At 39.1% G+C, this 17,981-nt stretch overlaps 1 protein-coding gene across 1 annotated transcript in view; it reads left to right on the top strand.

The window, feature by feature from the left end:
• BABAM2 (BRISC and BRCA1 A complex member 2) overlaps nucleotides 1–17,981 on the top strand; it is a 167,140-nt gene that overhangs the window by 103,247 nt on the left and 45,912 nt on the right. The window contains exons 8-10 of the mRNA XM_063124170.1: nucleotides 9,481–9,580; nucleotides 13,558–13,628; nucleotides 15,429–15,511. Coding sequence (XP_062980240.1) covers nucleotides 9,481–9,580; nucleotides 13,558–13,628; nucleotides 15,429–15,511 — 254 coding nt within the window. The remainder of the gene's footprint in view (nucleotides 1–9,480; nucleotides 9,581–13,557; nucleotides 13,629–15,428; nucleotides 15,512–17,981) is intronic.

Here is a 17,981-nt window from a genome sequence, read left to right as displayed (position 1 = left end):
AAGGTACATTATGGTTTAAAATCTTAGAGCTGGTTAAGTGTCCAACCATGTGGTGTAGAAGTATCCCAATGCTGTTTTCTGATACCTTCCATTTTAATACATAGAGTATATATGATTATTTATTCATTTCATTCCATTGCTGTACCACCCAATAGCTGAAATTCTCTGGACAATTCACAAAAATTAAAATCACAAGATACAGCATAAAATTATAAAATATGGAAGCTTAAAACCACAATATAAAAGTACAACCAGAATAAAACCTAGCAGCAATACAGAAATTTAAAGTATAGATTTAAAACAGCAGAGCTAAAAGGCTAGGATGCTGAAAAGCTAAAATACTGGGAAAATTTAAAAAAAGCTTTCAAATGATTGCAAACATTTCTGAACTCAGTACTAGATAGTCCCAACTCTATGGGCATAACTATGTCTAGGGCTAGATGTATATCCTCTGTGAATTTTCTTACAGTGCCGAACTCCAACCAATCGCTAACCCAGACTTTATTTCCTGAGTGGAACAAAAATAAAATGTGTATTTAAAAACAACAACCAAACTACCTACTTGCATCCCAAGGCATGTAGGATTGCCTCATTGCATGAACTTCCTTTTGCTGATGCTGTGGATAGCAAAATTCCAAGGTTTGAGAATGGGATCTCATCACCTTGGATCATTGATCTTTGCCATGAAGAGATTAAGGCAAGTGATTAGGTTCAACACCCTTCAAATTTGTCGGTCATACTGGAGAACCCATCCTACTCTAGCATTACTTTAAGAAGTTCATGCTTGGGGAGGCAGATGGGCATTGCAAAGCAGTCATCAAGCCCTGGGAGGCGGATTCTACATCCACTGCACTGTTGCCCCAACCCAAAGAAGTATCCAGAATATCAATCCTTTCTCTACCCGAAGGTGTTTTGGATGGTCTCTCTTGCTGATATTCTTCCACTCTTGATGATTGCATGGCCTTGTATTCATAGTTCTCAGGGAGGCTTATTTTCACAGAGACATTTGACCGCAACAAAATTTATTTCTTCTCTGCGATTAGAGATGACTGTAACCAATACTGGGTCCTACCCATTGAACTAACCACAGCTCCAAAATGTATGATACTGATAGTTACAGTGCTCCATCACAAGGGATTTCATCTTCCTGTATATTTATTTATTTATTACATTTATATACCGCCCCCATAGCTAGAGCTCTCTGGGTGGTTTACAGAAATTGCTTACTAGTTGCAGGTTCTTGCTCCAATGTGACGACTTCATGGTAATGCTTTGTTTGTCAGCCTCTACTGCATGCCTTTGCTACTTTTCACAATCTGGACCTGATGTCCTGTCCTATTCTGTATCAGACAACTACAGTTTGCACTATGTTTCCAAGATTGTATCAGCTAACTCTGCATACCTGTCTACAGCACAAGGCTCTTCTCTTTTCATTCCTGTTGACTGAACGTTCTTGGAAAGTAGAAGAAAATGTTGCAGCTACTGTAAAGCCATCTTCACCAGCTTGGAGCCTCCGTGTGGTTCTCACAGCTCTTGGGCAAACCTTTTTGAACCTGTAACTACTGCAATCCCCCAGTTCTCCAAGATTACTTTTCTTGTCTCCTCATACAGCAAGTGAATTGGCAGCCCTTTTGCCCTGCTTTAGGGGTACACGATGCAAAAGGATATGGTGTATTAGCCGGATGACAACTCTTTTAACTGAGTTGTCTCCCACTCCCACCTCACCCAATATATAAACTGACCTGTTTCCTTTCCACAATTTAAAGATGCTAGGAAGCGTATTTTACACAGCCTAGACGAGCCTTACCCAACCTGGTGTCCTCCAGGTTGCCTGGTGTGAATGATTGGCCATGCTGGCTAGGGATGATGGAAGTTGTTGTCCAACACACCTGGAGGGCATCTAGGTTGGAAAAGACTGATCTGGACATTCATAGAGCCATTGGTTTCTGCCTTGTAGGATTGTGCAGTTTTGCAAGAACAGCTTTTTTGTGAGAACACTCTCAAAAGGGCAAACAGCATTATTGAAACAGGCTTAACTGCACAAGTAATTGCTTGTGCATAGTTTCAGAAAAGTAACTCCATTAGCCTCGTCCTCTGATACAGTGCTCATGTGAACAATTGCATGTGTGGGTAAGTTGGCTAAAGCGTCTGTTCCTGCTTTTAGACTGTAAGCCTGAGTGCAGGGCCTGTGTCTTTTTATTTTGCTTTATGTACAACGCCTAGTTACTGTAGGCACTCGAGAAATAATAATTTAAGATTTGCACGGCATTTACTGGTTAGGAGGGGCTGGCACTCTGTCTACTGTCTTGGAAAAGACACATAGTGGGGAAAGATCAAAAAGAAGCAAATGCTTTGTTGGCAACTTTTCTTATGTCCCTAGAAAGGCCTGCCTCAGATTTTGAAAAGCACTACTGTGATTGCTAAGCTGCTACTGTTGAAGGCAGGAAAAGAAAGAAAGAAAGGTGGGGGGTTGCATGAAGGAGATGGAGAATACAGTTGTCTTGTATGTGTGCATACTCATATGTGGCCCACCTGCAACTTCAATGACGAGATTTAAAAACTGGTAATAAAAGTCCCAGGCCAAGAAATCTTCTCATCTTCTCACCAAGAACGTGGTGAGAGTCTTGTGGTTTCAGTGCTAGCATCTGACATAACAAGTAAAGCATGTCACACCTTATTCCCTAGCCACATAACATGTGGATAAGACAGGCAGGGGAGGAGTATGACCAGCGAATCCAGCTCCCCTATTGTCCCCCACATTCCAACTTCTCCCTTCCTGTTTTGGGAGGAAGGGCAGGCATCTTGTTAGAAGGGCTGTTCCACTGGTCCTGAGACAGCCAGGAAAAGAGGAAGCTTTCCTTATGAAGCTATTCATTTGTTGGGAAACGTGCAACCCCTTTAATTAAAGTCATGGTAGTAAACCACTCTTAATTAATGTTGATGACCATTACTGTTGAATGCTTGTTTCAATGAGAATGCAAAGAGATAGTAACTTTTTTTTTAACTGAGGGAGCCATTTCCGGGACCTTCAAATATCATGTGAATCACAAAATAATTACTAAAAGTGATTGGAGAAGGAACACAATGCACAGTTGCAGACATAAGTTATTCATCATATTTGCATCTCACCGTTTTTGCTAAGGGTTTCAGACTGCAGTACATGGGTGTGTTTTTCAAGTGTTTATACTTGCACCAACTCTGTAGATAGAACTGGGAGAGAATGGGCCAAAGTCTCCTAGATAGCTTTATGGCTGAGTGAGGATTAGGGATGTCTATCACTGGAAAATCCGGGCCTATTATCTGAAGGAACGCCTCCTCCCATATGTACCTACCCGGACCTTAAGATCATCTACAGGGGGCCTTCTCCATGAGCCCCTGCCAAAGGAAGTGAGGCAGGTGGCTACTAGGAGGAGGGCTTTCTCCGCTGTGGCACCCCGGTTGTGGAACGAGCTCCCCAGAGAGGTCCGCTTGGCGCCTACACTGTACTGTTTTCGTCGCCAGCTGAAGACCTTTTTATTCACTCAGTATTTTAACACTTAATTTTAACTTAAATTTAAATTTTACTGTTTTAACTCTGTATTTTAATCCTATATCAACTTTGCTGTGTGGTTTTATCCTGGTTGCGCTTTTTATACTGTATTTCGTAATTGTGTTTTAAACTGTTGGGTGTTTTACTGTGGTTTTAATTTTTGTGAACCGCCCAGAGAGCTTCGGCTATTGGGCGGTATAAAAATGTAATAAATAAATAAATAAATAAATAAATAAATATTTGGGTTCGCTGGAGTTCCACGATGTGCCCAACAGCTTCCATTTGCGAGCCAAGACACGGCTTTCCCCTGAACTCTGGGGATTTTTTTCTTGGAAAGTCCTGAACAAGTCACAGAAGGCAATTAGAATACAACAAATGGGGTCCTGCAACAAAATGTTGCAGCATGCAGTGGTGCTGTTCAGGATTCCAGACACTCCATTCCATTGGCCCTTTCCCTGGTTTTCTTCCAACAGACAGCATTCCACGGCCACTGAGCGTGATCAGTCCTTATTGGACTGTTTGGGGTTCCTTCTCCCCGCCCTTCCCACCTTATATACACAGTCTAATCTAAATTCTGCAAATCTTGTGGTTCCCTAAGCCTGCTGATAACTCTTGTTTTGTTCGTGGATGGTGCCATTTTGCCTATATAAAGTCTGGCACTTGGGGAATTGAGTTTGCTATTAGTATACGTGATACAATGACAGTGGCAACAAAGGCGTTTTCTTTAAGATGACAGCTGGGGACAGTTAATGTTTCTTTTTCTTAGGAATTCAAATTGTTGTCCTTTATTGCACACACACACACACACGAACACACATACACTTGACATTTTATTACAAAATACCCTGGAGAAACTACATTTTCAACATAGTTTCCACAGTTAACCATTTTTTAAAAAACTCACTGATTATTTTCTGAGAATGATGAGATCATGAAAGATGCTTAAAATAGCACAAGACTAGCAGTCATAGTGACAGACTCTCTAGTAAAGTTTGATTAAATATTTACTATTGAGCTGAATATTTGAGTCATTAGGACTTACTGGCTTGATTTATTTATATAAGGTATTTTTATCCCACCTTTAGCATTTTGTAAGCCATCTTGAGGGCTTTTTAAACCTCAGCAACAACAAAAAATGACATAAAAATACAATATGGAAATAAAGCATCCATAAAACAGTAGTTTAAAGCAGCAGTTTAAAGCATCTTAGATGTCATTTAAAGCTTGAGAGAACCATATGGTCTTCACTTGGCACCTAAAGGATAACAAAGAAGATGCTAGGTGAACATATCTATGGGGAGAGTTCAGTGTATTTAGCATCTCTACTGCAAAGCCCTTTCTCTGATGATCATCTTCTGATAGCATGGGCAGTTGCAGTAGGGCCTCAGAAGATGACTGCAGTTTATGGCTGGGCTCCTAAAAGAATGGGAGGTCCCTTAGATAATCAGGCCCCAAGCTGTTTAGATCTTTTACAATTATGACTTGTGCCCAGAAATGAACTAGCGGTCAGCGTTGCATGGTTTGTTTTGAAGTAAGCTACAGTGCTTTGCTTTCTCATTACATAACTGAGGTAAACACCTCCTTGATATAAAGTCTGTAAAGATATTACTAAATTTTGAAATATTCAAAACTGTAACAAAGTGAATCTCAAGAAGTTTTAACTAGAAGGGTTTTGATTATGATGATCAAGCTTCTGACAGTGAGAGCCTGAGCTGTCCTAATGTTCAGATGCTGTACATCCCTGCTTGTGGGCTTCCTGGAGGCATCTGATTGGCCAAGAATGTAGATGGCCCTTGCGATGTGCTAATTTTAAAGAAAAGCCAGCTAAGTAGAACAGTGATGGTGAAAGAAGAGTAAAGGAAGCAGGAAACTAGGACAGAAGGAGGCAGAAGGCCGCCTAAGAAGTGGTGAGTAGTGCGCTAGGACAAGAGGGTTGCAAGAGAGCTTAAGCCTTTAAGGCAGGGATGGGGAAGCTTTTTACTATCAAGGGCCACTTTTCTTTGGTTAGCTCATGTAGGGCTAAAGCCAGCAGTGGGTTGGGGCCGTGCCATTCCTTTTCTCTGTTTCTTCCTGTCACTTCTCCCCCCCCCCCTCTCTCCCCCTTTTCTACCCAGCTGGCTGCCAAGGACAGGGCAGGTCTCTCTTGCCCGCAGTCTGAACTGGTTGTTTACAGGGCTGTCTGAAATTAGGCCAACAACCATATGCAGTCTTATGGCCGCAGGTTGCCAACCCCTGCTTTAAAGTATATGTAAAGTCACTTTTTTTAAAAAAAATGGTCCATATCTGTAGCAACATCTTTTCCATCTTCTATGAATGTAAAGTTTTTTTTGTGATATCCATGGGAATATGTTTTTCTCCATTGAGGGAGAGGGGTGGGGGTTATGTTTTTCTGTGTTGTTCTGCATTCTATAGTTCACAGCGCTACATCTGCGTTTTTGACAGCTACAGTACATTGAGACTGTGTGAAAGCAAAGAGTGCTCAAAGCAACATTTCTTTCTTTAGAGGAAGCCTGTCTAACAGATGGTAAAAAAGGGACAGATATGGACCACGGTGTGCTATCAAGCTTATACTAGAGTGATCCGGTATTCAAACAGAACTTCCCTGCAGAAAACAGCATTCTATTTTGTTTAGCAGTCCCCACCAACCATTTGGGGCCTGCTAAATTAAACTAAATTAAATGGTTTTAGTTGATTAATCATCATATTGCATATTACCAACACCTCAATATTGGCATCTTTCTGAAGGAAAAGAGAGAAAAAACAATACGAACAAATCCTGCCATATGTCGTTAGAAGGAAAGGACATCTTCTTCAATGCCTTCTTTTACACTTGCTATTACAGAAATGCATCAGAAGCAAAATATAGCCTAGAGCTGTAAAGTGTGTATAGAGCTGTGGCTGTATAGTAGATCTAGCCTAGAGCAAAATATAGCCTAGATAAAATACAGCCACAATTTTTCTAGGCAAGGCTAGGTTGTACAACCAAATCTCATCATTACGTCATCAACTAAAATTCATATGTTGAGCATGAACATTTTAAGCTGCCTTTGACCGTTGGTCTATCTAACCCAGTATTATCTTGGTCAGAGGTGTTAACCAGCAGAAATGCCTGGTATTGAACCCAGGATGTTTGGCATGCAAGGCCCATGATCTTCCACAGAATAACTTCTCACCTGACTTCGCTCTAGATGTCCCATTCACCATCCTTCCCACTCCCACCTCCCAAATGAAGATTTAAAAAATCCTTTCATTGCCATGGACCAAAATATCATCCAGGACTTTAGTTTTTGTATGTGGTAGACTAAATTTGTAGAATACCACTTTAGCAAACTAAAATTCCAAAGCAGAAGAGCATGTATGGCAGGCAGAGATTGGCTGTAATTTTTACACTATTACAATAAGCATCCTGGTCCCTCAATATTTCAAAGAACTATCCCCATATGTTATTTTTAAGCAATATAAACATGTTTCATCATACAAAAAAGCCTTACAAGTTTTACTCATGTTGTTTGGCTCACTCTTCACAAAAGACAGTTTCTCAAATGGGCTGTATTTTAATATTCCAACAGTATTGCTACCAGTTACATAGCAACTAGGACTCCACCCACCTTCTGATAACAAAAAGAGAGGTACAATTGATGCACGTACCTCAAGGACACTAGAAAACTGAATTTATGGTTTTCTTGAGCAATGTGCAAAGGTCAGATCACTTTAATTCAATGGCCCAGGTAACACAGCCATTTTTAAACAAAGAAGGAATTAAAGTGAAGTGAAAATGCTTATGGAAATTTTATGTGTATAAAATATATAATGATGTTTTGCCTTGAGCTTCTTGTATTGGAACATCTACAGTTAATAACTAACAAGTTAACATCCCATATGTGGTGAAGGTAATCTTTCTTTGTTACTTGTAATGTAAGATGCAAATACCTCCAAAAACAAGGAAATAACGTGAATATTTCTACAGGGAGGAAAGAAACGTTAAAAGGCAATAACAAGATTAGATTGCAGAAAGTACTAGCGCAGATAGGGTCTTAATTGTGGCAATGGACAACTTGATCCCGTCCTTAGTTCTTGCTGCTGCAACACAAATCGACATTTGTGACTGTTTTAACAGTTAAAATAGTATTCTGCCCAGGTAAGCAGGAAAGAGCTAATATTTTTCTAGACTCTAGGAGCAGGGGTGGGCAACCTCGGGTGCTCTTGGGGCCAGTTTCAATATCCAGAAACCCCTAGGAGCTGCATTTTGGTGGTGGAAGCGGCATCAAAAGAATCAGGAGTTCACTGATGAATTGTGGTGGCAACCTAAAAAGACATTTTTTTTTAGAAAAAAGAGAGCTAACCTATGTGCCCTCCACTCTGCAATGAATTACTGAAGCTATGCACCAAGCTCTCACTGTCCCTCTTCTAAAATTAAAAAGTAAATAATGATTTGCCATAGTCGGGGAAAAGAGAGAACTGTATGGCTTTATTCCAGCAGCAGCAGGGGCCTCATGGAGTTGACTTGAGTGCCACAGGCAAGTAGCTAGTTGCAAGTCTCTTGCAATTAAGTGCCCAGAGAGCTTTGGGACATAGGAAACTGCCTTATATTGAGCCAGACTATTGGTCTATCTAGCTCAGTAGTGTCAGCACTAACTGACAGCAGCTCTCCAAGTTTTCAGGCAGGATTCTTTTCTAGCCTTACCTGGGGATGCTGGGGATTGCACCTGGGACCTTCTGCATGTAAAGCTTATGCTCTTCCACTCAGCTATGGCCTCTCCCTTTGGCTATTGGATGGTACAGAAATATAATAAATGATATTATTAAGTAGGGACTCCATTCATCCATATTACTAGTAACAATTCTAGCAACAGCATTTCAAAAAAATATTTCATGAAACTAAAATAAGAGATGGTTATGAAGGAGTTCTAGTTCCTAGATGACTATACATTCTCAAGTTCTGATCATATTATTATTATTATTATTATTATTATTATTATTATTTATTATTATTTATTATTATTATTATTTATTTGCTAGAATTCTCATCAATTTCCATATAAACAAGTTATAGTACCAACCCATCCCCTTTTTATCTCATTTAGGTTCATAGTCATTTTATTTGTTGTAGGGCATAGAGATGCAGTTAGTTTCTTTTACCTGAAGGGCTCCTTTTAGTAATGAACAAAGTCAGATTTGAAACTGCTTTTGCTTGATAAATAATATAATCTATTTATTTACTTGTTATGCAGTGTGCCACTGGCTGCTGAAGTGTGGATTTTATAGCTGTGGGATTTGGTGGAGTTGAAAATTATTGCTGTTTATAAGTTCCCAAGGATGCTGGATTGATTAGAGCTCAAGAGAAAATTATTTATGGGTGTTTAGATGCAATACAAAAGGCTGTTCCTTATGTATATTCTATTTGCCCAGATGATGAGCACTGTAGAAGTAATTTTAAATAAACATCTTCCTTGTCCTAGCATTTTAGTAGGATTGATAGTTGATCATCATACATGATTAAAGATTCCCTCCATTATAAAGTTAAATGTATAATTAATTTAAATTTATTTTGTATGATTTCCCAAGGCTCAGGAGAAATTAAAAAATAAATTCTTATTCATTTTATCTTCACAACAGCTGTGTGTGGGAAGGTTAGGTTGAGAGAGACTTGCTGAAAGTCAGTAAGCGATCTTCATCACTGAGCATACATTTGAGCCTGTCTTTCCCATACCCCAACCAAACACATAAGCAATCATACTGTATCGTACTGTATATTAACATAATTCTACTGTATGTTGTTTTATAGATGTAGTGTGCTATTAATGTAGTAGGAATACTTGCATTTAATTATATTTTAGTATATTGTTTGGGAAGTCAATGTCCTTAACAAATTATAGCTTTGAAAAAGGATAAAGTATTATAAGAAACACAGAAGTATCATCTGATGTCATTCTATGAACTTATCTTTCTAGTGCTCTTGGAGGATCTTCTGCCCTTCATATCCCTGCTTTTCCAGGTGGAGGATGCCTCATTGACTATGTGCCCCAAGTATGCCAACTGCTAACCAACAAGGTAATATAGTACAAAGAGCTGTTGTATTATTATTATTATCATCATCATCATCACATTATTTATTATATTATTATTTACATTTGTATACCGCCCCATAGCCAAGGCTCTCTGGGTGGTTTACATAGGATAAAAACACTTAACAATAATATACAAAAATTTTAAATCACAAAAACATACAAAAATAAACCCAGGCTAATTACATATTGCTAAACGCCTGGGAGAAGAGAAAAGTCTTGACCTGGCGCCGAAAAGATAACAATGTCGGCACCAGGTGGGCCTTGTCAGGGAGACTGTTCCACAATTGGGGGGCCACCACAGAAAAGGCCTTCTCTCTTGTTTCCATCCTCCGAGCTTCCCTCGAGAGTAGGCATCCGGAGGAGGACCTTGGATGTTGAGCACAGTGTACAGGTAGGTTCATGTCGGGAGAGGCATTCCATCAGGTATTGTGGTCCCAAACCATGTAAGACTTTATAGGTTAAAACCAGCACTTTGAATCGGGCTCGGAAATTTGTTACCAGCCCAAAGTCCAGAATCTTAAAGAGCCAATCAATTACGTATTTATGATTGATAGATAAAAACTGTATGGCATAAGGGGGTTTCAGGCTTGTGTTTCTTGAGCTCCATCTCCCGATGCTGCATGACAAAGTGCTTTTCAAATAGACACACTCAAATTCCCATTGAGTGTGCCTGAGCTCCAAGGCATGCGTAAAGTAACTTTTGGGGTCCTTGCCAAATTATTGTATTTTCTTGCTGACTAATAGCATACTCAGCTGCAGTTCTTGGAAACAGATGGATTTTCTCTTAGTTTTAAGGAATGATGATGATACATCAATACATAATCAAGTATTTAAACCACCCCAAAGTCTTCTTTGGATGAAGGTACAGCCCAGACATTTCTTAAAGTAAATAACAGTGATGTGGGTCAGATTTTTTTCCAGTGCTTCATTTTTCTGCAGGAAAAAAAATCAGTTTTGTAAGTGAATTAGTAACAACAATCGGATGCCGATCGCAAATGCAATATTAGGCAAGCTCGGCAGTTTCAGAGTTGTAATTAATGTTTTTCAGGTGAGTATCCCTAGCACATATGTGAGAGAATACACATGTTATTGAAAAACATCTGTCTCAAAATGGTAACGGAACGTGTGAAGTGGAACGCATAAGTAGTGCAGTGAAACTGAAGGTGCCGCGGATAAAGCTTTACTGGAAGAGAATCGAACTCTATTGAAATAGATGAGTAGTTGTCAGCATATCACTCACAGTTCTTTGGGTTGCTAAAATTAGTGTGTCAAGTGTTTTTATTACCTTTGGCTCTTTCCCCCTTCAATTTAAACTATTTATTTATGTATTGCATTTTTATATCGCCCAATAGCCGAAGCTCCCTGGGCAGTTCACAAAAATTAAAACCATTCAAAGTATAAAACAAACAGTATAAAAACATGATATAAAATACAATATAAAATCAATGTAAGGGAAGTACATGTTATTGTCTTTAAATTTTGCAAGTATCCCAATTTATTTATTGTTTACATAATACATTTAAATCACATTGAGGGTTCAGTCCTATAGATTGAACTCTAGGTACTCGTGAGCCCCTGAACTCGGGGACTTACAAGCATCCAATGTAGGGCAGACAGAAGATGGAGGGATTACTCTAGTCCGTGCTCCGTCTGCCCTGCAGTTTTGCTAGACACTCAATTTTGAGCATGTACCCAGAGAGCTTCAGAGTGCAAAGGTGTCTAAAGCAGCTTCTGCAATCCCCTGCTCCTCACACCCAGGAGCACCCCTTTTCACCCTCTCTGTACTCAATTTTACAAGCATGAAAAGGCAGCTGCCTTGGGTCACTCCTTGCTAGCTGCAAGGGAGAGGGCAGCATGTTTTCCTGGCTCAGAGCACTGGCTTGAAACACCAGGAATCCGCAAAAGCTTGTCTAGGGGACATAGGATTGCTCACTAAGTGTGCTTTAATTTTTCCTTTCAAATATTTCATGGCAAACGCTTGTGGTACATTGGGCCAAAAAATAACACGAGGTACGTTTATGTCATTTATTAAATACATGTATTACTGATGAATACGTGTAAAATAAACATGCTAAATTAATCATTTTCTAGAGCATCACAAAAAGTTCCAATGAAAACTGAACATTTTCCAATGCGAATGACCCTTATAGCATTTCAATTTTTTCTCGGAGAACCGACTAGTAAATAACAAAAAATAAATAAAGTCATTGTAAAGAGTTCTGTCTATCTAAATTTATACATGGTGATCATCCCTGTGTATTCTGATTCCTTTAGATCAGTGGTTCTAAACCTGGGGCGCTCCAGATGTGTTGGACTGCATCTCCCAGAATGCCCCAGCCAGCTGGCTGGGGCATTCTGGGAGTTGTAGTCCAACACATCTGGAGCGCCCCAGGTTGAGAAAGGCTGCTTTAGATCCTAAAGGACAAGCTGTGTTCCTTTGAGATTTTTCTCTCAAAGCATATCTAAAAGGAGTGAACTGTGTTTTTCACTGCTTATTACAATGTTATAGCGCTTCAATTGAAAAGAGAGTGGTTATGCATATCAAGTAGAATACATGTGAAGTTTCTTAGTAAACTTGCATTTAGGCCAAAATCCAAAGAGGTCATGTACATGTGGACAGGTTGCTGATTTTACCTGTTGGAAGAAGCTCTTTGTGCCTAACGGAATACCATTCAAGTTGGTCTCCCAACCTCCAGGGGTAGGTTTGGGGGGAAAGGGGTGGCTGAAAAGACTATGCAGAGCCTTTGGATCTCAGCATTATAGCTTTTAAAAGAGTCGCCTGAGGTTAGAGCTTTCAGCAATCTGGTTATCAAATATTCCAGATTTGTCCCTTTTTCAATTTAACTTGTTCTTCTTGTTTAAAGGGAGCCTATAAATTATGACTTTATGAAACGTTCTTTCAAATGCATTTCTATAATTATACTGGAATCTATCTTTAGAGTTGTTTTGTTGTGGCTCCCTATTGAAGTTAAGTTTTTTTTTTAATTTTCAAGTACACAAGGCTGTTTTTAACCTTGTTTTTTCTTCAAAAAAATAAAAAAATAAATAAACCTAGCTTATCAAGTTTTTTTCTATTCCTGGAGTAACATTTTGGATCTTGCAAACAGCCTTCAAAATAAGCATTTGTTCATGCTGAAATGCATCCAATTTTATAAATAGAATTATTTTATTTTGAGAGGGTGTAACATAGCTCTTAGCACTGATTGTATCATGGTTATTTCAAGTAATTTAGCACAGCTGTTTGCCAGCCAAGGTAATCCAATACTAACGCAGCCAATATAAACAACATGCACACTTTATTTTCCTCCAGTCGGTATGAGGCTGTAGAAAGTTTCTTTTCTCAAATTAATAGAGCTGTGTGAGTGGCACCCTGGTCCAGGACTCTTGCAAAGACACAACATCTCTACAATGTGTCTGTAGCTTCATGTTTTGGGACATTATGCTGGCATATGCAGTTGGCATTTTCTAGCCTATAAAGCATTTACGTGTTGGCAAAGCAAATCTCAGGATTGTGAAATAAGTGTAGAATATTTCCTCTTTGACATACAGCGAGGTAGCTTGGAAATCGAAAGTTCCTTCTGCAGCTTCTTTTGAACAGATTAGCTTTATTACCTAGCTTACACTTTTCAAATACATGAAATTCCAGAGGGGTCGTATTTTACCCTGTTGTAAAAACAGCAGAGTGTCCTAGCACCTTCAAGAGGAATAAATATTTTTTATCTTTAAGGTGATCACTACATTAAGTAATTCTTACATGAGTTTAAACTACCAATCCTTTGTTGCTAAGATGAGTGTGAAAATATATTCTGGATTCCTATTCTGTTACATATATAACTAGAGAATGTATAAACTATGCTATTAATAAAGAGTAAGCAGTATTTCCTAGTAAAACAACCAAAATAAACACTTTGTTCTGAGCTTTATCATATCTTCTCTGTTTTCTTCCTTACTTTTTTATAGGTACAGTATGTTATTCAGGGTTACCATAAGAGAAGAGAGTATATTGCAGCATTTCTTAGTCACTTTGGAACGTAAGTATTTATACATCACTTTTTAATTGAATACAACAAAATTAAACAATGTTTTTTATTCTCTAGCTAGCGACCTAATCTTAGCCATACTCACTGAGAAGTGAGAACGACCAGCAGTTTTCAGTGAAACTTTATTCTAACTATGCATGATTAGGATGACAGCCCTGGTTAGCACCTTCTCAACACAACTCGCTCTACAACAACAAAAGGCTTATGGGACAATCCTGCTGGTGGAAGGAAGGGAGATTATTTTCACCAGCTTGCCCTTCCCCCGGTTTCCTCCAAAAAAGTCTGTTTGGGAGAGTGGGGGTACCCTCTGCGATGGTGGTGGAGGTTGTGCAAGGGACTACAGGAGGAAGGGGCAAAAATCACACTCACACCCCTTCAGCTGGTGAGAGCCTCTGTTGGATCAAAAGCCTTTCTGTGAATGGAAAGAGCCTTTGCGTTACCAAAAGGGACACCTATGTTTATTAACTCTTGAACCTGGGTTTAGTTTTTGCAGCTGTACTATGTATAAGCACGTTTATTGGTTTTATATTTTTGTTTTTATTTTATCGTATTTATTATACTTTTAATTGATTGGGCAATTCTTAGAGATATGTGTTTCATTAGGTGTTTAATAGATGAACTAAATCAATAGGATCTAAACCAAAATAACTATTCATACAGGTGGTATCAACTCAGACTTTAATGAAAGCTAAACTTGGTGGATCGCAATGATAGATTTTTACAGTTTGACATCGGGGAGAGGAGCAAAGGGTTAAATCACCGGTCCCTTCCCAATGCAGCTCCCCTGCTTTAAAAAACAAACATTCACTTAATTGCTAATTACTGATTGAGATAAAGTAACAATTACATCAGCACAATTGCTAATGTTAATCTGCGTACTTGGATAGGGCATAGTCAAAGCCTTGGAATGCCCTCCCTGGTGTGATTTATTTTGTTTCTTCTTTGTTGTCTTTCAGACAGAAATTAAAAATAGGTTTACCCCAATGGAGGCTTTATGCTAGGAAAAAGCACTTACACGTGCACAAGGTGAAGCACCTGATTTTCAGTGATCCTCCCTATCTACTGCAACCCTCCATGCCATATCCCATGCAGTTCCAGAGGGCTCTCCAACCTAAGCAGCAGCTTTTGGGGGAGCTGGGGGGTGGGGTGCTGCAGTGGGTAGGATGGATCAGCAAAAACCAGGCGCTCTGCCATATGAAAATGGAAATTGTATCCACTAGTCACAACCCAAAATTTTATTCCAACAGCCTTTTAAAGTTTTAATTAATTTAAAACTTAATTTAATTTAATTCTGCTTCTGATTTTAATTTGATTGCTGCCTTTTGTGGATTGTTTTTAATCCTGTGTCTTTCTGAGATTGAATGTTTATTTCTTCAATGTGCTATTTACTTTTGTGTAACTCTCTTTGGGTACTTATTGGTTGAAAAACAGCATATCAGTATTAAATACTATTGACATCCACTGTGTGCTTCTCAAAGAGGAAATATGCAGGAGGAAATTCTCATAGGGCATAATGGAGCATACACAGCCTGTGCAGTGGAGGAGGGAGGAGCAAGTCTACTTGGTCTATGTATGGGAGATACTGATGTCCCTCCTCATGGAAGTAACTGTTTGAAATTGCTCATGCCTGGCTGAAGGGAGCAATGAATTATGCCCTATGATGATCCCTTGCATTGCAGATGTACAGTCACAGGAAGTGATAGTCCCAGTTGCCTGATGTCTGCTCACATTTGAATCTAACGATATGTTCCAGTATTAATGACTAATAGTTAAAATTTTCTTTTAAAATAGTGGCGTGGTAGAATACGATGCTGAAGGTTTCACAAAGCTCACCTTGTTGCTTATGTGGAAAGACTTTTGCTTCCTTGTTCACAGTAAGTAGTTATTTGCCTTGGGCACAAATGTCTAGCCGCTTGTAGATAAAAACATTCAAAAAAGTAAAAAAAAACCCATTACAGGAACATTTTAAAGGTTTTGGCTATTTTTATTCTATGTTTATGTATTTTTGATGTGGCCCACACACTTGCACAATCCCACCTGCAAATCTCAAAAGGGACAGAGGTGAATTATGCAGATTAGTAGCATCTATTTGTTGTTGTTGTTTTAAAAAACCTGGAAAGTGCAGAGAAACTTGCTGGGAGGTCACACAGAGAAAAACAGATTGGGGCACTCTTCACAAAAGGTCAACAGGCATACTGCTCTGGAGATCTCCCACGGTCCTTGTTAAATCTTGTTAAACTGACCACTGTGAGTGGGCTAGCAGAGGCCCAGCACAATGGCATGCAGAAGGATTCTTAGTACAGGATCATGCATATGTGTACCTGAGATTTAGAAATTATCTCTTAGGTGGTTAGTATGCAGGGGAGACAATGTTCAGCTCCCCACTCTTCCAGCCTATCCTATAAGAATCCTAGAATTGCAATGGATTTTATTTATTTATTTATTTATTATATTTCAATATATGAAATAATATTCATATATTGGCTCTACTGTAACTAACATATAGTAAAACAGAGGCAGGGGGAGAGAGAGATTCTGCCAAGGAAAACCAAGACTTTACTGAACAATTTAGTAAGACGCCTATTCTAATAAAAAGAAGGGGCAAGTATTATTTTATTTATTTATTTAAGGATTTTTATGCCGCCATTCAGCCAAAAAAGGCTCTCACGGCGGCTTACAAAAGTATTTCTTGACAGTCCCTGCCCACAGGCTTACAATCTAAAAGACATGACACAAAAGGAAAGGGGATTGGGAGGGAGGAGGAGGAGGGGGAAAAGGAAAGCAAATTCAGGCACTACAATCTTAGTTGTAAGGTTCAGCAGTTACAGTTGACAGCAGGAGGGAGGGGGCTCTCAGCTGGAGCTGGACCCAGGCATGGTGGAGAGGTGCCTGGCTGCTGCTTCCTTCCACACTGGTGGCCTCTGCCATTGTATTCAACATTCAACAAGTATTGTATGTAAGCAGCTTTGTTCTCCTGAAGTTATTGCCCTACTCCTGGCTCTCTGCTTGCCACCCTCTTATTCCTTATCACTGCTTCTTTTCTACACTAATGGCATCAGGGGCATTATGTCCAGATGACATCTTGTCCCCTCCTTCGTTGGCTGCTTTGCATCTTTTACAATTATTGTTTTCTGTCAAGTCACATGTCCAAGTGAGACACCATTTTGCCAGGTATTCTCTCTCTAGTCATGGACAGTATTATTTATAACAAATAGGGTAATGTTGAAGTATTCCATTTCCTGCTGTTCAAAGTGGACTCCTACAAACAAGCATCTGTCCTTGATAGATGTCTATCAATGCATGCTCAAGCTGACTAGGCAACTAACAGTCTTCTGATTTGCTCAATTATATGATCAAATTGATTCTGAGTTTGCAGTGGGGTGAGCGAAATTACCATATATGCTGAAAATAGATTGGAACACATGGGAGACTAGTCAGATGATGACTTTAAGCTACTAATCATAACATGCAGTGAAATCAGCAAGATCCTGGGCTGCCTTTAGGTTGTGAGAAACAACCTTCATTCTTAGCCTATGGCAAGGTAAGATTATAAGGCAAATCAGGATGAATTGCTGTTCTCTTATTCTTAGCAATTGAATCTCATTTTGAATCTCCTTGTCCTCTTAGCAATCACCACATTATTTGGCAGAGTTTCATATGTTAATTGTATACAGTGCAAACGATGAGCCTTATTGAGATTATGCTTTCAGCGAGCAAAGTCTCCAAGATCTAATTAAGAATCCACTGTTGTACATCCAGGATTATTGTTTTCCTTTATCTGCACTGAATTCAGTCTACCTTTTTCTTGAGCTCTTCCTGATTCCTGTGCACAGTGCTGTAGACTTAGCACTCACACCATGGAGTACGCAACCGAAGCCAAGTCTTAGCTTCCTGTGATTCTTCCGCATAGCATATGATCACAGTGCCGTTCCTACAGGGGTAGAAATTTGTTATAAAGAAAATGGCAACAGTTTGAGTTTGGACATAAAAATCCATTGACATGATGTGAACGCGCACTGACAAGCCTCAGATGTATTTCCTCAATCCTCTTTCTGTGCATTAGAGGAAGGGAGATAATCAGAAGCTTCTGTTTCTAGTTTGCCATTTTATCCAACTTCAGAAAATTGTGGTTTGCACAAACCATTGTTTTTATAGATTTAAATATTCTAAAAACTATGATTTTATAGCTTTAAAATTTTAAACATATACATATATAAACAGATTTCAAAATGTTAACTGTTTTGGTTTTAAACACCAGTTTCAGTCATCAGTCAGCTGGTGTTTTATACTGAAATGTTGCATATTTTATTTATTTATTTATTTAAAATATGTCTTGGCCACCTT

The sequence above is a fragment of the Elgaria multicarinata genome, chromosome 4 (assembly GCF_023053635.1).
Source record: "Elgaria multicarinata webbii isolate HBS135686 ecotype San Diego chromosome 4, rElgMul1.1.pri, whole genome shotgun sequence".
In the NCBI taxonomy this organism is placed as follows: Eukaryota; Metazoa; Chordata; class Lepidosauria; order Squamata; family Anguidae; genus Elgaria; species Elgaria multicarinata.
The sequence above is the reverse complement of the archived record's forward strand: the minus strand, read 5'-3'. Positions and strand labels throughout refer to the sequence as shown.